The following is a 23099-nucleotide window of genomic DNA, read 5'->3' on the forward strand; positions in this document are numbered from 1 at the left end:
GCCTGCAGTTGGAGGGCAAACTGGAAGAGCTGAAGCGTGGCAGGACGTTGTACCAGAAACGGGGGACCCTTTTCTTTAGGTGTGTGCGTTCCCTCCCCCTAGGCTGACATCCTTCAGGTGCAGTGGCTGCCTGAGTTTTCACCTCTCTGGCATAGAGGGTCACCAGGGGAACAGGGTGGGCAGAGCTGCATGGAAAGTCCCTGTTGACCTTCCGGGGCCCAGGTGGAACCCAGAACCTGGAGAAAAGTCACCTACCTTGAAAGACCCCCCCCCCCCCCCCAGCCCCTCCGTTAGTTTGCTGAGGTGGGAGCGGAGATCAGAGTCCCATCATCCCAGACTGAAAGCTGCTTTAGGGAGTCTTTTCACTTCCTAGCACAGCTGATTAAAAAGGTTGTTCCCTGTGTGCAGGGAACAGCATGAGGTTGGAATCAGCCCACGCATTCTGGACCCCAGGCTATGTATTGACCACCTGTGTGAGCTTAGACAAGCCACCTACCATCAAAATAACAACAATAATGAAAAAGTAACAGCAGCTGTCATTTGCAGAGATCTCTTTTAAAAATTCCATTTATATTCATTGAGCACCTACCATATGCCAAGCACTCTTCTACGCATGTGGAAAATAGCAAAAAAACAAAATAGCAAAAAAGAAGCCCTCAGGGAGCTTGTGATCACTACACATATATTATCTAATAATCCCAACCACTGTGTGAGATAAGTATTATTATTATTTTAGCTCCCATTTTACAGATGGGAAACTGAGACACTGAGAAGTCAATCAAGTCCTTTGCCCAAGGTCAAAAGGCTGAGTCTGGATTCCAGCTCTGATTCCAGACCCCATGTGCTGTCTGTCCCTTGGGTCTCTGCTGCCAAATGGTGGTGACGACCCCAGCCATGCCAACCTCACTGGGTTGTCAAGAGGCACAGTGAGATGGTGAATGGATGTCCATCGGCAAATTGTAAAGCACAGGGCTTCCATGTGTCCTGATGTTCTCTCTGGGACAATGTCTGAACTCTGCAAGCTTGGGACTGGCCCAGGCTGAGACCATGGGGTGCAGCTGTCCCCTGACTCTGCCAGCTGCTTTAATGGCTCTGGCCTGTTTTCCCCTCTCCATGCCAGGCACCCCCTGCACCTGCCTGTCCTGCAGAGCCTCGTCCTGCAGGAGACCTTCACAGCTGATAAGCAACACCAGCGTTACTCCCTGGAGACCAGGGTTGTCCTGAATGGCCGAGAGGAGACTCTGCAGACCGTAGTCCTGGGCCGCCAGGCTGGACACCCCTATGTGAGTGGGCTCCTGGGCACAGCTGGGAAAGGGCCTGAGAGTAGCAGGGAGGCCCCTCGGGCCCCTGACCCGTCCCTGCAGGCATGTGTGCACATGTGTGGCTGTCCCTCCCAGGTCTGCGCAGGCCTATCCCACCCATACAATGGTGCGGCCATCCCCAGGAGTGTGGAGGGATGCCTGGTTACTTGGAATCGGCACACTGTAAGTGAGAAGACCCCGAGGCCTTTCCACCAGGCCACCCCCAGTCCAAGCTGCTGTCATCTCTCAGCTAGATGAACAAAACCTTGTCCTGCCCACGTTCTCTATTCCCCTCAGTCCCCCCTGCTACAGTCTACTTGACAGCCAGAGGGATTTTCTCAAAATGCTGCCACCATCACATCATCCCTTGCTTTAAAACCCTCACAGCTTCTCTTGGATAAAGACCTCAATTCTGACCCTCTGGTCTTGCAGACCCTATCGCCCCCCTTTGCTGCCTGTGGCGTTCACTTCATCCGGCCTCTTTCCGTTTCCTCGCCTGGTTCTTTCCTGCTCCAGGACCCTTGTACACTCTGTGCCTGGAGCTATCGTCCTCTCCTTCCGTTTCGCCTCCCTCCCTCTGCTCATCATTTAGGGTTAACTCAAGCATCATCTCTTCTGGGGACCTTTCCCTGGCCCCCAGAACCCCTGACATACACCCCGCCCCATGACTACCCCTCAATACCCTATTCCTTTTGCCTCAAGCACCTATCACGAATCCCAGGCCTATTTTTGTGTGACTGTTTGGTCAATCACTGTCTCCTCCACTAGTCTATAAAGTCTGTGATTGGTCCCATGTCTGCTCTCCTGACCATTGTGGCCAGAGGACCTGGTGCACAGGAAGTGTTTAATGAATAGTTGCTGCCTCAGTGCTGTTTAAAATCTTAGGGCTGGCTGGTTTTCTAAGTGGTTAGAGCACAGTACAAGTAACACCGAGGTCCAGGGTTTGATCGCTGTACCGGCCAGCAAAAGAAAAAAAAAAATCCACTGTATGCCGTGACCCAGAGCAGGAGTCAACAAATTTTCTGTAAAAAGCCAGATAGTAACTATTTTCGGTTTTGTGGACCACATACCCTTGCAGTGAGAAAGCACTGCAGACCGTACATAAGCGAACGGGCGCGACTACGTTCTAATAAGACTTTATTCACAAAAACATGCCAGATTTGGCCTGTGGGCTGTAGTTTGTCGACCCCTGACTTAGAGGAGGCTGGTATTTGGCATCCTGGGGGTGAAACTCATGTTTGCCTGTGTGTCCTTGGCAAATCACTTCACAGCCTTGGCCTTCAGTTTCCTCATCTATGAAAGGCGGGCAACAATCCTTGTCTCGTAGGCAGTGGGAATTGAAATGTAATATAATAATTGCTGTCAAGCACTTAATTCGTGCTTACCAGGCCCTCATCAAAGTCTCTTTCCTGGAGACTCTAGGAGGAGTAGGAGCTCTGGGAGATCACCATGTTCTCCAGCAAGCATTTATTGAGCACTTACTGTGTGCCAGGCTGGCCCTGAACAAGGAAGATGGGGTAGTTTCTCCTTTTCGAGATGGACAGCAGCCTAGTGGAAGGAGGGCGAAGCTGGGCCAGCTGTTGAACCCCGAGCCCTGCCTTCTGGGGCCTCACTTCCTGTCAATTAGAGGAGGCTGTGAATGGCCCCCCAGAGGTTTAGTAGTGAAGTTCTCAGGGCTTCTAAAGGACAGGATGACAACTCAAAACACCTGCAGAAGAGGCTCCCTAAGGTGTTTGCTGTTTCTTAAACCGGAGATTGCAGAGTGGCCCGCAAATCCAACCTACAGGTGTGTTTCGTTGGGCCTGCTTAGCGTTAAAAAAATTTTTTTAAAATTAATTGCCGCTGTTGAAAATCAGAAGACTTTGGGTAAAACCCAGATTTCTTGTTTATAAAAGAAAAAAATGAAAAGATCTAACCACACTGGGTCTCAAATCCCAGCTGACAATATCAAGCCAGAACTGAGTACATGAGGATCCTTTAAAACCCTTTGTTTAATGATACACATTTTTCTCCTCTTTCGGACTCCTATTTTTCTTCCTTCATCGTGGTTCTAAAATAAAGCCATGTATTTCTTTAAAGATGCACACCAGTGATAAAATTCTGTGGCAAAACTTCTCCAGCAATGTACTACTGTGTACTCAGCACATGGCAGAAACTAAGTAGTTGCTAGTGATTAAATGATTGAGAAACTATATTAGCTTCCTAGTGCTGCTGTGACAAATTGCTACAAACTTAGTGGCTTAAGGGCCGGCCCGTGGCTCACTCGGTAGAGTGCGGTGCTGATAACACCAAGGCCCCGGGTTCGGATCCCACATAGGGATGGCCGGTTCGCTCACTGGCTGAGCGTGGTGCTGACAACACCAAGTCAAGGGTTAAGATCCCCTTACCGGTCATCTTTAAAAAAAAAAACAAAAAACTTAGTGGCTTAAAACAACACAGCTTTATCTTATGATTGTGAAGATCAGAAGTCCGAAATGGGTCTCACTTGGCTAAAATCAAGGTGTTAAGAGAGGCTCCTTCTAGAGGCTCCCAGATCAAATCCATTTTCTTGCTCTTTCCAGCTTCTAGAAGCCTCCCGCATTCCTTGGCTCAGGGTCCCTTCTTCCATCTTTGCAGCCACTGGAGTAGTGTCTGTGAATCTCTCTGACTCTGCCCCTCCTACCATTCCAGGGACTGGCTGGACACCACGGGGGGGTGGGTATCCTGCTTGCTACACTGTGAGTTAACCATTCTTCCACTCCAGCATGGCTTTGACCTTGGGGTTTCAGGCAAGAACTAGTAATTCTGCATTTGTCCAAATGTTGATTGAGCACCTACTATGTGCCAGGACCTGTGCTGAGTGTTAGGCACGAGACACACAGGTACTCATGTTTGCCCTCTCAAGTGCTCCCACTAACCCACCTGTGGGCACCGAGTTGACCATCCCTGTTTAAAAGGTCCCACGTGCACTTCTTCTCACTTCCTGCCCTGTAAATGGAAGTGTGTGGACTGTGCTTAACCCATAAATGTTGGGGCTGCTCTCTTCTGACTCTTGCATTCTAAGGGTGGCTTCCAAGGGCACGTAGAGATGACAAGGGGCCTCTCTCAGTGCCTCCGGTTCTCGAATATCCAGGCTAAGAACAGGGAAGTCGAGACCACTTTGAAAGTCAACAAGAAGGTCGTGTTGCACTTAAAAGGTCTGCACCATGACAGATCTCAGCACAGGGAAATCCGGCACAGCCTGGCTCTGGACATGGCCCATTCCTACCAGGTACCTGTTCCCAGGTTGAGCAAATGCTGGTTTGTGCCCTCCAAGCAGAGCTCGACTGTTGGTGGGAGTAAAGGGTGCTGTCTGTTTCTCCCCAGCTGAGGTTCCCCCAGGCCCTGAGCTTGGGTGGAGACGTCATCTTTAGAAGGAGTCCCCAAGGAACATTCAACTTCAGCGCAGACGCCCAAGCTGCTATCAACCACAACATCACATACCAGGTCAGGCTGAATTCTCCCTTGCTGATGGAGGAGGGGTTTTAATATTAGAGTGGAGTTGCTCTATAGGGGATGGCTGAGAAGGTAATGAGGTGACCCTAGAAAACCAACAGCACAGCCCTCGTTTTGGTAGCATGTATGTGATTAGTCAGGATGTACTGACCGTGATTATAAACAAATGTGTGCTTTACTGTGAAAGTTCATGTCACAGTTCAGGGTGACTCTGTTCCACACAGTCACTTGGGGATCCAGGCGTCCCCACCTTGTGGCTCTGCCCCAACTGGCTGATGGGGAGGGAGAGGGCAAATTATGCAGGAGGTTTTCATGGGCCAGGCCCACAGGTAGCACTGGACACTCCTGCCCACATTCTGCTGGCCAGAGTTCATCACGTGACCCCACCTAGTGCAGGGGAGGCTGGGACATGTAGTTCTAGCTGTGCGTACAGAGGAAAAGGGAATGCAGGTTGAGTATATAGCAGCCACTGTAGCTATATTTATTCATTCATTGATTCATTCACCATATACAGATCATGTCTCTGCTGCATGCTAGGCACTGGGGATGCACAGGTGACTGTTTCTGTCCCCACCTCCAAGGAGCTTTCGATCTAGTGGAATTTTTTAACTTTATGCAAATTAAAGTTCAGTCCCCAGCTTCACTGCTGACCAGCTTTGTGACCTTTGGTAAATTACTTAACTCTATTGAGCCTCATTTTTGCCAGCTGGGAAGTGGGGCTAGTAATACAAGCCCAGCAGGGCACTGGTGAGGATTAAATGAGGTGATAATTGTAAAGCCAGTGGGCACGATGGCAGGGCAAGTTGGGGGTCTTGGAGCTGTCTTCTCAGCCCCACATCTGGGGCCTCACTTCCTGAGTGTCTTTCCCAGTAGCCCAGCCTGGGTAGGACTTGGGGCTGAGGAATGTTGCCTGAGCTTTGGGTACACTCTGGGGTGGCTTGTCCTCCCTGGGTGTCCCGCCACCCACCTCCTGGGCTTCATAATCTCTCCCTTCTACTCCCTCTGACCCCCCTTCTCCGACGCCCCCTCCCAACAGGTCTCGGCCCAGCTGAACGGATCTGACTCCCACTTCGTGCTTTTCTTCCAGCTCAGACATCCCCGTGGACTGACACTTCCTCCAAACTTCCAGGTTAGACATTGCTCCCTTTGGGATGGCCTTGAATTGCCTGCTAGAGGTCGTCTCTGAGCAGCCAGCTTGCTGGGAGAAGGGGCGGAAGGGAGGAGGCCCATGGGAGGGAGGCTACACCATGATGTTCTGCTGAGCCAAACAGCCCCTGCACAATCAAGGACAGATGGCAGGGAGGGCTCCGAGTCCATCATTTGGAAGTGATTGTCGTGGCGAGAAGGGTTTTAGCTCCCTGGGGGTGAAAGATATTTCACCCTTGGAAATGGAGAGAAACAGAATTTTTCTCCAAACCCTGCCATATATTTGGGTTTGGGAGAAGCCGTGTAATCCTTTGAAAAGGCTTTTGGGATCAAGGGTTGTTTGCCCAGTGGCAGCTGGAAGAACCAAAGGGTTTCACCCTACAAGGTAATAAAGGGACCAAGCAAGGCGTCCGGATGGGAAGGCTGTCTGTGCTGTGCTCCCCCAGGGACGGTCTCTGGAAAGCTCCCACATGTTTGTTGCCTCACTGAGCAAGTGGTGTGGCGTGTGCACAGGAATTAGGCACTGAAGTTGGGGAGACGGAAGTGTGAACAGGTGACCCCAATAATGATGAGGCCAGAAGACAGGTGGGGCAAACTTTCATTGATGGCAATTTGTAAACACCTGCTGTGTACTCAGCCCCGTGCACGGAGCCTGGGAATTGCTCTGAATGTCAAATGACGTGTTGTCACGTGTCGACATCTCTGAAATCAGGTCTTCAAATGGACAGAGGTGGTCACTTCATTAGCAGCCTCTTTGCTTTTGTGCAGTCTGTAAAATCATGGTGCATCTGAGAGCCGCTGGCATCTCAGATTGGAGGAGATGCTGTCACATTCATCAATTGTCATAGAAGCTCATGTCTGCTGAGCGTTAACATGTGCGGATTCTATCCTAAGCCCTTTACAGGGCACATCTTTTGGATGCCTGGTGATGCTGCGTGAGGGGGCTACAGTTGTACTATTTTGCAGATGAGGCTCGGAGACATAGAGAAGTGACTTGCCCAAGGTCACTGAGCTCATAAATGAAGGATCTTAGATGGGAACCCACGCGTTCTGGTCCCAGAGCCCACTGCTATCCCTGAACTCACTGGGGAGTGGGGGTCCCCCGGAAGCTTGACCACTGGGTTGCTGATTGGTTTAAACTATTATATTTTAAAGCAGCAGAACTCTTTGCTCACATTATGGTTGACTGGGGGCTGTGAGGGGTGCTGCCTTCTCAACCTCTCTCTGCTCTTGAACTACCCCAAGGTATCTTTCTACACTGTGTTTTTATCCTTATTTTCATCATCCCCCTGTAATAAGCCTTTTTAGACATTTTTCTAATCCCCTTCCCCCAAGAAATTTTAATTCCATAAGTATAACTGTATTTCTGTTTATGTACTGTATCTATGCTTTTCACATGAAAACAGTAAGATTTTTTTGCCACCCCCCCAAGAGCCAATTTTTGCCCCCTAGGGGGCGATATCGCCACCATTGAGAATGCATGCTCTAGAGGACCCCGAGGACCTAGAGAGGCCAGTCAGAGGAAATACCAGGGTCGCCTTGAAGTTTTCAGCCCGAGCCGCACATTGGATTCACCTGGAGAGACTTTAATTGAGAATGCATGCTCTAGAGGACCCCAAGGACCTAGAGAGGCCAGTCAGAGGAAACACCAGGGTCGCCTTGAAGTTTTCAGCCCGAGCCGCACATTGGATTCACCTGGAGAGACTTTAGAATATACCTGGGTTTCAGTCCGGAGATGCTAAGTTGATTGGTCGGTGGTGGGGTGGGGGCAGTCCCCAGGCATACTTTTTTTTAAATTAACACTTTATTTTTTGAAAGCAGTTTTAGGTTTACAGAAAAAATGAGCGGAGTACAGAGAGTGCCCATGTACCTCCATGACCCCTGCACAATTTCCCCTGTTATTAACATCTTGCATTGATGTACATTTGCTACAACTGAACCAATATTAATATATCATTAGCTAAAGTCCATGGTTTACATTAGGGTTCACTCTCTGTGCATTCTGTGGGTGTTACCAATGTGTAATGTCATGCATCTGTTATTAGTGTCAGAGTAGTTTCACTGCCCTAAAAATCCCCTGTGCTCTACCTGTTCATCCATCTCTCCCACCCCCCCAAAAGCACTGATCTTTTACTGTCTCTAGTGTTGCCATTCCCAGAATGTCATGTAGGGGGAATTATTCAGTACGTAGCTGAATTTTAGGGGAAAAAGCACCAAGGTGTTTTTCCTCTACTCAAATACAGGTGTATTATAAAGGATGTTACAAAGGATACAGGTGAAGAGATGTGTAGGGCGAGGTATGGGGGAAGGGGTGCAGAGCTTCCATGCCCGCCCCTGAGTGACACCCTCCAGGCCCCTCCATGTGTTCAGCTATTGGAAGCTCTTGAACCCTGTGCCCTTGGGTTTTTCTGGAAGCTTCGTGATATAGGCATGACTGAAGCATGGGCAACCGTGTAGAAACATGATTGAACAAAGAGGGTCTGATCTAACACTGGCAACCTGGGTGGGGAACCCCAGCAAGGCCTGTCTGTTCAGATTCTTCTGGCCTCTCTGTGCAGCACTCCCTCCTCCCAGGCATGGGGCAGGGCCCCTCCTGAAACGGGGGTCTTATGACAGACAATCAGCCAAGGTAGGTTAGAGAATGTCCTGCTCTGGGGAGAAAAAAAAAAGGGCAGGAGAAAGTAGTATGAGCCAGGAACCATGGACGAAAACCAATATATAAATATCCTATCACCGTAGACTTTTCAGATGGGCTTTTTTCACTTAGTAATCTGCACTCATGGATTCTCCGTGTCTTTTCATGGCTGAATAGGTCATTTCTTCTGAGTGTGGAATACTATTCCGTTGTCTGCATGTGCTGCAGTTTATCCACCCATTCACCTATGGAGGGGCAGGCATACTTGTAAGAGCTTGCCATGCGATTATAATGCACAGGCTGGGCTGAGAACCATGGAGCTAAACCAGCTTCTGCCTTGGAGATGGGGAAACTGAGGCCCAGATCAGGAGAGGGCAAGGCCTTGGGTCCCGCAGAGCCAGAGGAGGCTTGGGCCTCTCTCGTCCCCCCACCCCCCTCCCAGACATCCTGGTTGGTCCTGGCCAAGTATTTGCCTGGCCTGACCCCAGGGTGGCCTCTCCCTGCGTACCAAGACACCTTTGCCTCTGAATCCCAGAGGCTCTGGGGTCCTCCGGTTCCCAGGGGGCACTATTTTGGGCATCTTTTCTGTGAGTTGCAAAGGGATTCTCTGCTTCCCCCCACCCACTAACCCCCTTTAGACACCAACATGAGTTTTAGAGCCTGGCAGGCCCAGGTAGCATATGTGACCCTCTCTGAGCCTCAGTTTCCCCATTTGTAAGAGGGGAACTCCTACTTCACATGTGTGGAGAAAACAGGATGGGACTCTGCTCCTGGGTCACAGGTGACTGTCACCCCTTCTCTGCCTGGTTTGTGTGAGTATTTGCTGTCCTCTGTGCTCAGTGACTGCTCAGAGCTGGAGTGGCCCAGGAAGCCTCCCTGAAGGAGGGGGCCATCCTTTCCCCTGCCTCAGGCTTCCCCAGATCCTTCCTGTCCCCACTCTGCTTCTGAGCCCTCCCCTAACTCCCTGCAGGTGCGGGTGGCTGCTGGGCGCTACAAAGAGCGCAGCCTCAACGGTGCACTGTCTGTGCACGTGTCGGGCCAGGAGCTGGTTCTACTGGAGGTCAACACCAGCCAGGACACCCAGGGAAGCAGCCGGGGCTGGGGCATGAGTGTCGTCCTCCATCAGGCAGTTCTCAGAGCCCCCAGGGCTGTTCAGCTACAGCTGTCGGGCAAGGTCACTCCAGCAAGGTAATGGTCCCTAAGGTGGCCTGTGAGGGGCCTCCAAGGGCAAAGTGCTGTTATCCTGGGAGGTGGGAAATCATCACTTAGAGGGCCCCCTCTTCTGTCACTCTGAGACCATGCCTAAGTTACCCCCCTCAGCAACATTCTTGGTATCAGGGCATTGAGGAATGGAAGGGGGTAACATTCAGTTTTCTACTTTTATCTTTTCTTTTTGTTATGAGAGTGTTCATTGTAGGTGACTTGAAAGATTATAATAACGTATAAAGAAGAAAACAAATCGCTACACGTAGCCACAGGGTGTGTGCGTTTCCTTCCAGTCTTTTCTCTGACTACGTACTCACACATGGGTATGGCCAGTGTGGTGTGGCCGTAAAGAGCCTAGGATCCAGAGTCAATCACCTGGGTTCAAGTCCCAGTTCTGCCACTGCTGCCTCTGGGACCACTCTGCCCTTCTGTGCCTCAGTTTCCCCATCTGCTTCTTAGGGATCTCCTAAGGATTGGTGGGGAGCTGTACATGAGTTTTAAGCCGGGGGCCAGTGAGAATGTTTGGTAGCTGACCACCATTGTTTCTCCTTGTGTAATAACACTCTCAGCCCTCAATGCAGAACACTTTTGTGACCAGGTATGTGTAGGGGTTTTCCCCACTAAACAATTCTCTGGCAGATACCAACTGGGTGTCCTGCAATTTAACTCAGTTCCAGCACTATATACCCGGAGTTAGCATTAGATTCCACATGTTAAGGGCTCAGTCCCATAAGACTGTCCCCACTTTAGACACCAGTTGCAAGTCCCAGGTTGCCACCTGTGCTGCTGACTGGCTGTAAATCAGAGTCACTTTGATGCACCCTTGGTGTTCAGTCATTTGCTAGAGAGGCACACAGAAACATTTCACTTATGTTTGCCCATTTGTTATAAAAGGATACAACTCTGGGACAACTGGAGGGAAGGGATGCACAGGGCAAGGTACGGGGGACGGGGTGCAGAGCTTCCTTGCCTTTTCCGTGCCTGTCGCCCTCCACGTGTTCAGCAACCTGGAAGCTCTCTGAATGGGTCTCTGTTAAGTATTTCCTCTTGCAATCCCAGCTTTGTTCCCAGCTTTGGCACGGATTCAAGGAGACCCAAGGCTGGGGACGTGGTCCTAGGTAACCTTTTCTGCAGAATTACCATCCACAGCTGTCTGTCCATCCACCTGTTTATCCTCTGTCCGATTGCCCATCCTTATCCCTGATATAAAAAGGACTTGAAGCAGATTGTAAAACCGTACATTGTTCTAGGTCAGGGGTTGGCAAACTTTCAGTAAAGGGCCAGATGGTAAATATTTTCAGCTTTGTGGGCCATATGGTCTCTGTCACAACTACTTAACGCTGTCTTTTTAGCATAAAAGTATTGTAGGCAATTCATAAATGAATGGACACAATTGTGTTCCAATAAAGCTTTATTTATAAAAGCAGTTGGTGGGCCAGTTTTGACTCACAAACTATAGTTTGCCAACCTTTGTTCTAGAGTTTTAAAAAGTACATGAAGAAACCAGGGGAAGAAGGAGAGGAGGGGGAAAAAAAAGACAAAATGGGAGAGTGCTCACAGTGGCATTATTGAACAAAATGCATACCACGAGGTCCTCTACATTTTCTAGAGCTGAACTGAAGATTTGGCTCAGAACTTCCTAGTAGCCAATGCAAAAAGAGAAACCAACCAGTGGTGTCATTTGCAGTGGCTATAAGGAAACACACACTCACATGCACCTGAAGGTCCTCTACATTTTCTAGAGCTGAACTGAAGATTTGGCTCAGAACTTCCTAGTAGCCAATGCAAAAACAGAAACCAACCAGTGGTGTCATTTGCAGTGGCTATAAGGAAACACACACTCACATGCACCTGTGTGCATAGCTGACCTTGCTGCTGGTGTTGATGTCCTATAAAGAACACACTGTGTGATGATAGGAACCATGTCCCCTGCCCCAGTTCTCCAGTAAGTTTAACAGCAGTCTTCTCAGGGCTGTTTTGTTTCTCATCCCTTACCATGATAGGATCTATTGATCACGCATTATGGGCCAGGAGCAAGCACTTTATAGTCCAAAGTTCCAAAGTTCATTTCATTCAAAAAAAAAAAAAAACAACCCTGTGTATTTGGTTCTACAGAATAAGCATCCCTAATCAGAAAATCTGAAATCCGGAATGCTCCAACATCTGAAACTTTTGGAGTGGTGACATGATATTCAAGGGAAATGCTCATTGGAGCATTTTGGATTTCAGATTTTCCAATTAGAGATGCTCAACTGCTATGTATTCTGCAAATATTCCAAAATCCAAAAAATCAGAAATCTGAAACACTTCTGGTCCCAAGCATTTTGGATAAGGGATACTCAACCTTGTACTGTTTATATGAACTTTGGGCAAATTACTTTCTGTACATCAGTTTCCTTATCTGTGTAACAGGGATCATATTATCGAACCTCACAGGACCTTTGTGAAGAGTCAGATAATGCATCTAAAGGGCATGGCACAGTGTGTTAGCTATTTCTTCGTAACAAACTACCCTACGGCCTGGAGGTTAAAGTAACAACTATTTCATTTGCTCATGATTCTGTGGGTCAGGAATTTAGACAAAGCTTAGTTGGGCAGTGCTACTGTAGGAAATCTTTGGTGGGAAGTCATTCCCTGGGTCTCTTGGCTGACATCAGCCTTCAGGCGAGTCAGTTTGCAGCCAGTTGTGTGTATGGGCTGGGGTGGGCTGGGAAGTCCAAGGAAGCTTCCGTCACACGTCTGGATCTCAGTACTCCTCCATGTGGCCCTGCTGTCTCTCCTCAAGTGGCTGCTTGGGCTTTCTCACACCAGGGTGGTGTCAGGTTTGTCCAACTTCTTACAAGGTGGCTGAGTTCCAAGGGAGAGCATTTGAGTGTGAAGGTGAAAGATACAGAGGCAGATCTTAAGGCCCAACCTTGGAGGTTATGCAGCAGCATCACATCCATTCTAGTGACTCAAATACAGGTCGCAAGGCCAGCTTGATTCAAAGGGACCCCACCTCTAAACAGGGGAGTGGCAAAGTAACATTGCAGAAGAGTGTGTGGGAGGGGAGCTATTTTTACAACCACCTTTGGAAACATGGTCTATCACACATGGGTTAGTACATGTCAGTATCAGAATCAATATCAGCTCAATATCAGTATTTCCATTTTCTTCCCCACTTTACAGAAGAGAGGGAAGCTCAGAGAGGTTATATTGTTGCCCAAGGTCACACAGTTAGTGAGTAGCAGCATTGGGATTTGAACCCAGGTCTGCCTGACCACAAAGCCCACAATCTTAATCTCTTTACTTTGCTTCCCTGTGAGAAGAGGGCCCAGTAAAAGCCATCCTATGGCAGGTCTTACCAGTGGGGTTTTGGTACCTGCTTCTGTGGGCTGGCCTGCTTACTCAAAGGGGAAAATGCCATGTGGCAGGAGGGTGGTGCCAGCTTTTATCATCTCATCACTTTCCTTCCTAGGATCTGGCTGTTTTCCAAGGCGCTGCTGGACCAGAATACAGCACGGCTTCTCCTCAGGGCCTCGGAGGAACATCGGGGAGGCTGGGTCCTGACCCTACAGGGCCAAGCCCAGAACACGGTGGCTGGCTGGGTAGTGGTGCCCCACCTCCTGACCCTCAAGGGCACGCTGAAGCAGAAGGAGACACTCCAAGAGGGTGAGGGCCTGCGGAACCCCGCGGGGACAGGGCCAGCAGAGGTCTTGGGCAAGCACTTTCTATGGGACCACAGGGTAGATTAAATTTTACACAAGTCCATTGATGCTCTAGTCCAGCATTTCACACTGGAGTGTAGATGGGCATAGATAAAGGGGTATGGACGATAACCCTTTGTGAGTAACTAATGTGTTCTGACAAAGAGAATATTCTGCTGCTAACTAAAAACCGGACAGATTTCCTCGTGTAGGACTTATCAGAGCCTTTAACATGCCAATGGACATTGCAAATCTCCAGGAAGGAAGCTGGGTGTGGTGTTTCCCAGTGTATTTTTTATAATACTTTTAATTTTGATGTAATTTCAGACTTATAGAAAAGTTTCAAGAATGGTACAAAGAATCCCATAGACCCTTCACCCAAATTCACCAATTAACTAACATTTTGCCATATTTGTTTATATATGTGTGTATGTATGTATGTGCATATATAATATTTTATTCTCAAACTGTTTTCCTGAGCAAATTGTGGACATGATGGTTCTTTACCCCTAAATATTTGAGTATTTATTTCCTAAAAATAGACAGTCTCTTATATTCCACAGTACAGTTATCAAATTCAGACAATTCACTTTGTACCGTGCTATTGATACAATGAGGTCTAACTACAGAACTTATTCAGGTTCCATGTGTTCCAATAATGTCCTTAATGTTCTTTATGGTAAAAGAAAATTCTGGATTATGTGTCGCATTGATGTGGCTAAATTCCTTGTCCTCCCTTTGTTATTGTCCTTGTTTTAATTTCCCAGCTAATACTTGCCTGTATGTAAGAAGTATCTAGAGTTGTGTTAAGGGTTAAACAGCTCAAGTGCAGCGTCTGAGTTCTGTAGCTCTGCGGTTACAAGCCTGTCAGTTTTTAGCTTTCCTGTGTTAGTAGACTGAACTAAACCAACAGCTTGCCAGTGATTTCCTGTGTAGATGAGAGACGAAGTTGCTCCCTAAAGAAGACCCCAACTGAAGACCTCGTGGAAGTAGTCTTGCTCATTGACCACACTTCCTGCCCTTGCACCCAGCTGTGATAAAGACCCTTGCCTAAAAAGCCTCTTTACCCAGTTTTAACTCATAACCACAGTAACGTAGTTAACCACCTGTTGAAGACCCCCTATTTAGGTAACTCTGCCCGAATACAGACAGAGCCAATAGAAATGCTTGCTGCTTACCTACCCAAGAAAGGTGTATAAGACCTAGTCCTCCCTGCATGACCCGCTCAGGTCTTTGGGATGCTAATTCCCCTGAGTCTCTGCTGGCATAATAAATCTGTGTTCTCTGTCTCTCCGAGTGACTCCGTTTCCTTTGGCGACTCCCTTCCACAACAGCATTCAGTTGTATTGTTTCTTTAATCTTTTTTATTCTGGAACAGTTTCCCAATATTTCTTTCTCTTTCATGATATTTATTTATTTTTCTCTATTGGTGGCTGGCCGGCACAGGAATCGAACCCTGGACCTTGGTGTTATCAGCACCATGCTCAAACGAGCTGAACGAATAGGCCATCCCTGTGATTTTTACATTTTTCAAGAGTACAGGGCAGTCATTTTGTGGAATATCCCTCAATTTGATTTCCTGTGCCTACACTCACAGAAGCCTTGTTGGCAGAATACTACAGAAGTGACGCGGCATTTACGCAACGTTGGTAACATTAGCTTTGATCACTTGGTTAAGGAGGTGTCTGCCAGGTTTCTCTACTGTATTTTGTTTTCCTTTGTAATAAGTAATTTGTGGTAAGATACTTGGAGATCACATAAGTATTCTGTGTTCTCATCAAAACTGTCACCCACTAGTTTTAGCATCTACTGATGATTCTTGTCTGAACCTGTTATTATTCTGATGATGGTTGCCAAATGGTGATTCTCTAATTCTATTTTTCTTTATTACTTACAACAGAAAGAGATTTCCCTTCTTCTACCCTCTCCGCCTCTCTCCTTTTTTTTCCCTTTTCATCACTGCAGTACGGACTCATGGGTTATTATTTTACTCTTATTTGATTCAATAATCTCTTATATCATTACTTATTTCCGTGCTCAATTTCCCCAGATTTGTCCAGTGGGAATCCCTTCAAGGGGGCTCCTATATCTCCCTCCACCCCAATTTTACCATAAAAAAAATTTCAAGCATAAAGAAAAATTGAGTTGAATAGCAAACACCCATATACCTGCCACCTAGATGTTACAACGGTCGGTGTTTTGTGATATTTTCTTCATCACTTATCAATCCACTATCCATCCTTCCATGATATTTTTGATGCTTTTTAGCATGAAGTGCAGACATCAGAGCACCTTAGCCCTAAACATTTTAGCACAAACATATCATTAAGTAAAGTTCAATATCTGCTTAAAATTCTTTCCTCATGCTCTCCCTTCCTCCTGGTGATGTAAACGTATATATCTGAAGTATATAGTCACTGAGTTTTAACAACTGTGCATACGCGTGCAACCCAAACCCCTAACAAGATATAAAACATCCCCATCATCCTTGAAAGATTCCCCGATCCCCTACAGAGGCAATCACTCTTCTGAGTTTTTGCATTGTAGGTTAGGCTTGCATATTCTAAAACTTTATATAGGTGGAAAAATATAGTATGTTCTCTTCATATGGCATGGTGTTTTTGACATTCATCTGTCTCATTCCACATTATTAGTAGTCCATTCTTTTGCTATTACTGAGTAGTATTCCATTGCATAAATATACTGTAGCTTATTTTCCTGTTTGACACCTAGGTTCTTTCCAATTTGGGGCTAACATGAATACAACTGCTGCAAATATTCTAATATAAACCTTTTTGGACATAGGCTTTCATTTACCTTAAAGTACCTAGAAGTGGAGTTGCTAGGTTATAGGGTAATTGTATGTTTACTTTTCTTAGAAACTGCCAGAGCTTATTCCAAAGAGAAAATATTTTACATTGTTGCTCCTTTGTGGAGTTGATCTAAGTCCTTCATAATATTTGGTGGTGTCAGGGTTTTTGTTTTTTATATTTGGGCGGCTGGACGGTGCAGGGGTCAAACCCTGGAACTTGGTGTTATCAGCACCATGCTCTAACCTAGTGAGCTTACTGGCCAGCCTAGTGTCAGGTTTAAAAAAAAAAAAGTCATTTTAATGAGTGTCTAAAACTACTCATTGTAGTTTTGATCTGTATTTCCCTGATGACTAATGATGTTGAGCTCTTTTTCATGTCTCTTCATATGTCTGTCTTTGTGAAGTGTCAGATCAATATCTTTTGCCTATTTATAAAATTGGGTTGTTTGTCTTTTTTTGAGTTGTAGATATTCTTTATGTATTCTGGATACAAGTCTTCTGAAAGATATATGTTTCATAAATATTCTCCTCCAGTTTGTGGCTTATTTTTTTAGTAGTTGTCTTTTGACAATCATTAGTTTTCAATCCTGATGAAGTCTAATTTATTCTTTCTTTTTTAGCTGTTGATTTCTGTGTTCTAACAAACTTTGGTTATAAAAATATTGTAATTTTTCTTCTGGAGGTTTTATATTTAGCTTTTATATTTAGGTCTAGCATCCATCTTGAACTAATTATTGTCTATGATATGAAGTAGGGGTCTTGGTTCATTTTTTCCGCATATGGGTATCTGTTCTTACAGTATCACTTGTTGATAAACTTTCTTTTCCCCATTGAATTTCTTGGCAACTGTAGTGGATCGAATTATGTCCTCCCAAAATTCATTGAAGTTTGAATTCTGTCCCTCAAGTTTTATGTGTTAGAAACTTAGCCCCACTGTGACTGGTAAGAGAGTGGGAAATCCTATTATGGTAATTGAAAGGTGGAGCCTTGAAGAGGTGATTGTATTGTAGGACCATGCAGTAGTGAATGGATTAAAAATGGTGGTCAGGGGCGTGGTTCTGAGGGCTTTAAAAGAAGAGAGAAGAGAGTCTGTCTTTCTCTCTCTCTTCTTCGCCATTTCACAATGTGATACCCTGCCATCTCGGAAGTCACCACCAAAGAAAGCCTTCACCAGATGTGTTCCTGGACTTTGTACTTCCCAGCCTCTGAAACTGTAAGCAGTAAGTTTCATTTTCTTATAAATTACCAGTTTCAGGTATTTTGTTACAAGCAACAGAAGTGGACTAATACAGCAACTTTATCAAAAAATATTGGTTGCCCCACACATGTATGGTTTATTTCTGGGTTTTCTATACTGTTTCATTGATTGACTTGTCGGTCCTTAAGACGACAGTCCTGATTATTGTAATTTTATAAGAAATCTTGAAATCAGATAGTATAAATGTTTTAATCCATTTTTGTGTTGCTATAAAAGAATACCTGAGACTGGGTGACTTATAAACAAAACAAAATTTATTCCTTACAGTTTCTGAGGCTGGGAAGTCCAAAGTCCACTGGTGGTGATGACAGCAACCCAGGGGTCTCATATTGCAAGATGGTGGGAGCAGAGAGACTCTCCTCTTCTTTTAGAGCCCTCAGAACCACGCCCCTGACCACCATTTTTAATCCATTCACTACTGCATGGTCCTACAATCCAATCACCTCTTCAAGGCTCCACCTTTCAATTACCATAATAGGATTTCCCACCCTCTTACCAGTTACAGTGGGGGTAAGTTTCTAATACATAAAACTTGGGGGACACAATTCAAGTTTCAATGAATTTTGGGGGGACATAATTCAATCCACTACAGTAAGCCCCCCAACTTTATTCTTTTTTTCCCAAGATTGCTTTGCTTTGTAATTTCATATAAATTTTAGATTCGGCTTTTCAAATTCTACAACAAAAAAAGCCTGCTGTGGAATTATGATTGGGATTATGTTGAATCTATAGATCAATGTGGGGAGAGTTGACCTCTTAACAGTATTATCTTCCAATCCATGGATATGCTACATTTACTTACATTTACTTTATCCCCATTTACTTAGGTTTTATTTGCCTTTGCAATGTTTTGTAGTTTTCAGTGTACAGTTCTTGCAAAATCACTCATTAAATTTATCCCTAAGCATTTTGTTTATGTTATTGCAAATAGAATTTTTTTAAAATTACATTTTCTAATCATTCATTGCTAGTATATGAAAATTCAGTTTATTCTTGTATATCGTGTATATCCTGTGACCTTTACTAGATTTATTTATTCTAGTGGTAACAGATTTCTCATGATTTTCCTCGTAATAATCATGTCATCTGTGAATAGAGTTTTTTTCTTCCTTTTTGACTTTTATGTATTTTTGTTCTTTTTATTGTTGTGATGGCCAAGTTGAAGGATATTTGGATTGTTTCCAATACTTGGCGATTACAAACAAAGCTGCTGTCACCATTGGCCTAGAGGTTTTTGTGGGAGCATATGGCTTCATTTCTCTTCAGTAAATACCTAGGAGTAGGATTGCTGGATTGCATGCCAAGTATATGTTTAACCTTATAGGAACACACCGTACTGTTTCCAGAATGGCTGTACTGTTTTATGTTCCCATTTGCAATGTATAAGAATGCTGGTTGCTGGGTCCATGCCAGCAATTGGTATTCTCAGGTTTTTATTTTAGTTGCCATTCTAACTGACGTGTACTGTTTCCAGAATGGCTGTACTGTTTTATGTTCCCATTTGCAATGTATAAGAATGCTGGTTGCTCTGGGTCCATGCCAGCAATTGGTATTCTCAGGTTTTTATTTTAGTTGCCATTCTAACTGACGTGTAGTTACATTTCATTTTGGTTTTAATTTCCATTTCCCTAATGACTAATTATGTTGAGGTCTTTCATATGCTTATTTGCCATTGTGTATCTTCTTTGGCGAAGTGTCTATTCAAATCTTTTGCCCATTTTTAAAATTGAGTTGTTTGTGTTATTTAGTTTTGAGAATTGTTTATGCAAGTCCTTTATCAGGTATGTGTTTTGTTAATATCCTCTCCTGGTCTGTGACTTGTCTTTCCATTTTGTTAAGTGTCTTTTGAAGAATAGAGGTTTTTCATTTTGGGGGGAAATCCAATGTCCAATTTCTCACTTGTTTTCTTTTTCTTTTTTTATTTTTCTTTGTATCTTCATGATAACCTAATGAAGCTTTACTTGTTATCAGGTTTTCAAAATGAGGAAACCGGTTAACATCTTGTAGGACATGTTTACGTAGGTTCCCTCAGACCCATCGTAAGGCATTTGTAAAACTTGGAAGGTTCTGTGAGAAAGTTCTGTCCGTATGGGAAATGCTTCGTGAGGAGTTTAAGCTTTTCTGTGATAGAGTTTAGCATGAGCTGTACGACTGAAGCACAGGACAAGGGTGTCCGTCCTGGGCTGGGGGTGAAGGAGGGCTGAGGAAGGCTTCCTGGAGGTGGTGACACCCGAGTCGAATCTTCTAAAACAGAAGGGAGGTCTAAGGGCACTCGGACCCCATCAGGCACAGAGAACCCTGTGGGATCAAGGGACCCTAAACAGAGACGAGCAAGAATTTCCCTAATTCATCAGTTAAATATGGGTTTGGGGCTGGCCTAAGGGTGTGGAATCTTCTTCCCTGGAAAAATTCCCTAGAATTCCAGGTTGGGTCCTTTGGGGCTTCTCGGGTCTTAGTTTTGTTGTCTGCAAAATGAGGCTGTTCCATTATAGGTGGTCTATGGCTCCCTTGAGCGGGAATTGGACACCAGCATTAACGGGCATCTCTTATCAGGCTGGCTGGCTGCTTTGTGCCAAAGCCCTGCTATTTTGTGAATTAGCTCGCTTGGTCCTCAGAGCATCCGGGGAGAGAGCTGGTATAAGTTGGTCCATTTCACAAATGTGTCATTTCTGACATGAGTTAGAATAACGAGGTCATGAATCTAGCAACTTGCAGCCCCGAGATTCTTTTTCCTCCTCCCCAAAGCAGCCTGGTCCCCTGAGCTGACCCTACTCTGTACTTCTCTCCCATCCTCCACAGGTATCATCAAGGTCACTGCTGACTCAGCCGTGCTGAGCTTTCTCCTGCGGGACAAGCATGAGAAGGCAGGGAACGGCACCAGCGTGCGCAGCGTGACCTGCGTTCTCACCCAGAACAGCAGCCAAGCCTTGCCGGGGGAGCTCCGACTGAAGGGCCGGCTGCAGACCCAGATGGGGAGCCTCAGGGGCCAGGCCAGCATCTGGGCTGACGCAGCCATCTTGGCTCTGGGTGGGGCCTGCACCTGGGGCCCTGGGCACGGCCAGCTTGCGGGCAGCCTGAGACACAACATTCGCCCATTGAGCGATACAGGTAGGAGTTATGGTACAGGCTGAATGGCTCTTGCCCAGAAGACCCACAGGTCCTGGAGCCAAGAGAGGGGGAAAAAGGAGTTCCTGAGCCCCAAATCCACATTCCAGCTCTATTTCCTTACCCTACTGGCTTCTCCAAGCTCCATCTTCTTCCTTGGGCTGTTATTCGGCCGGAACACATGGATTCAGGACACCAGTTGTTTCAGTCTGACACACTTCTGAACCAGATGGCAAAGAGCCCTGGCTGCCCGTCCCCTCCCCCCGGTCCAGCTTGTCCATGCAGAAGCCTGGCCTAGCCGTGGCCTCCAAGATGCCTTCCAGGAGTGCAGTTATGAAATAGCTGCGACACCCCTTGCTCTGGCTTCTTGGGGATGTCCCCTGGAGGCCTGGAGGAGCCCAAAGGTTCAGTGGGAAGGGGAGGACATGTGATCAGACCACTTTCTCTTTCTGAGATTCAGCCCTGTTCTCAGAGAGCTCAGAACCCAAAGGGGACGGGGCTTACCGTTGGCTATGTGTGGTGATTGTGGTATTAGGCTGCGCCTGATGGAATTTTTGTGAAACGTGGACAGTTTCATAAAGTTCGATCTGGTGTGTTCAGGGGCCATGGGACCTGGGGGCCGGCGTTGGGCTTCAGAGAGCAGGTGGGCTGAGCAGGCTCCCATCTGGCTCTTGCCCCAACGTGATGGGGTGCCCTGGCTGGACATCTCTGTGGTTCCGCCTCTGCTGCCCTGCTGGCCCTCTTGCCCCCAGGACTCCCCTCGAAGGCAGGGATGCTCCTATCCCTGGCCCACGTGGCTTCCAATTGCTCAGCGCACCTGGCGCTGCAGAGCATGGGGGATCAGCTGGACACCGCCCAGGACCTGCAGCGCCCAACCCCTGGCTCCTCCAGCCACCGGCTCCATGCTAGTGTCGGCCACGCTGTGCCTGGCCTCAGGCGCTGGGACCTCCCCTTCTCCACAGATGGCCACAGGCACTTTCAGGTAGGTAAGGAGGGGGGCGGGGCCCTGGCCCCATCCAGGGGGCAGCGGGTCCGAGGGACACCCACAGCTTTGCTTCTGCCAAGAGTGCGGGACACAGTGTGGTGGCAAGTGTGGATGGTGAGCAGCTCCACGTGGCCCTGGATGGCGGGACAGAGAGAAGTCACCAGGGGCTGGCCCCGGGGTTGCTGGGTGCCCGGCCAGAGGTGAATAGTAGGGCCAGGTGCCCCTAGGGGCCAGGCTGTGTCCTCACTGCTAGGGGTCACGACCCAAGTGGGGTCCACCAGAGTCCCCTCCTGCCTTGTTCCTTTTCTAGTCTCCCGAGACCCCTCCTGCACCCTGCCTGTGTCCCCACCTGCGTCTCCCTTCCCCTCCCAACTATCTACCCCCCTCACCTCCCTTCCCCCTCCCATCTGTCTTACCTCCTCCCACTTGCCTCCCCCATCATCTGCTTGTCCCCTCCTGTCCTCCCCTCCCCTGCACCTGCCCTCCTCATCTCTCCCTTCCCTTCTGCCCACTTGTCCTCCTCCTGACCCTCCCTCCTGCATGATTGGCAGTGTCACTGGGGCAGCCACCTAGGCAGGTGCTCCAGCCCTGTCTAGTAAAATGAAAGCTGTTGAGACCCTCACCATCAGCTCCTCTCCTGGTACCTGCCCTGGAGAAGGTGGCACGCGAGACAAGGAAACACATCCTCAACTGTCTTTTTCATCACTCTCAAGAAAGAGAAGTAGGACACCACCTCTGTGCCCATCCCAGGGGTGGCTACACTGTCCCGAGTGTGCACGATGTAGCGGGCGGGTGACCAGGACTCAGGGCCCGAGGCCAGTCTGCTTCATCACCTATGGGGTGTGTGCCTTGGGCAAGTTACTTACTCTTTCCATGCCTCAGTTTTCTCATGAACCAAGGTGGAGCTGTGAACAACCCCTCCTGCCTATGGGTGACTTTGAAGCTCAGGCAAGAGACCACACAGAGCAGTGCACGCTCTGGAGGCTGACATTTTAGGGTGACTCTATGGCCCAGTGCTCAGGTCTCTGTGCAGACCCCTCTTTGGAGGTTGTTTTCCCACGGTGGTATTTTCCCATGGTAGGGTTGAGCCTGATCTAGGTGCTCACAGCAGCCAGCTGGGGCATTGAGAAAGGACATATATCCAGACGGGTGTCCTGAGAGCAGGCGAGGGCCCCGAGACACTCATGGAACAGGAGGAGCCTCAGGGGAATGACCCAGGGACTAGTATGTGTATTACAGGGGCAGGGCTTCGGCTCTCCTGTGACGCTCTGAGCTGCTGAGTGTTGTGACTCCCTGGGAGGCTGGTTTTAGCTCTTTAGAAAGAAGCACTTTCGGGCCAGCCCGGTGGCGCACTGGAGAGTGCGCCGCTTGGGAGGGCGGCCGCGCTCCCGCCGAGGGTTCAGATCCCATGTGGAGACCGGTTCCCGCTCACTGGCTGAGCGAGGTGTGGGTGCAGCACTGAGGGTTGCAATCCCGTTGCTGGTCCTGGTC

The 23099-nt window shown here is 47.5% G+C and overlaps 1 protein-coding gene across 1 annotated transcript in view; it reads left to right on the forward strand.

The window, feature by feature from the left end:
• The window catches only part of LOC103609474, a 119609-nt gene that overhangs the window by 63456 nt on the left and 33054 nt on the right, over nucleotides 1–23099 (forward strand). The window contains exons 28-37 of the mRNA XM_008593793.1: nucleotides 9–79; nucleotides 1121–1283; nucleotides 1398–1484; nucleotides 4414–4551; nucleotides 4647–4766; nucleotides 5812–5904; nucleotides 9527–9744; nucleotides 13220–13413; nucleotides 20318–20626; nucleotides 21376–21605. Coding sequence (XP_008592015.1) covers nucleotides 9–79; nucleotides 1121–1283; nucleotides 1398–1484; nucleotides 4414–4551; nucleotides 4647–4766; nucleotides 5812–5904; nucleotides 9527–9744; nucleotides 13220–13413; nucleotides 20318–20626; nucleotides 21376–21605 — 1623 coding nt within the window. The remainder of the gene's footprint in view (nucleotides 1–8; nucleotides 80–1120; nucleotides 1284–1397; nucleotides 1485–4413; nucleotides 4552–4646; nucleotides 4767–5811; nucleotides 5905–9526; nucleotides 9745–13219; nucleotides 13414–20317; nucleotides 20627–21375; nucleotides 21606–23099) is intronic.

The sequence above is a fragment of the Galeopterus variegatus genome, unplaced genomic scaffold, assembly GCF_000696425.1.
Source record: "Galeopterus variegatus unplaced genomic scaffold, G_variegatus-3.0.2 Scaffold161, whole genome shotgun sequence".
Lineage (NCBI taxonomy): Eukaryota > Metazoa > Chordata > Mammalia > Dermoptera > Cynocephalidae > Galeopterus > Galeopterus variegatus.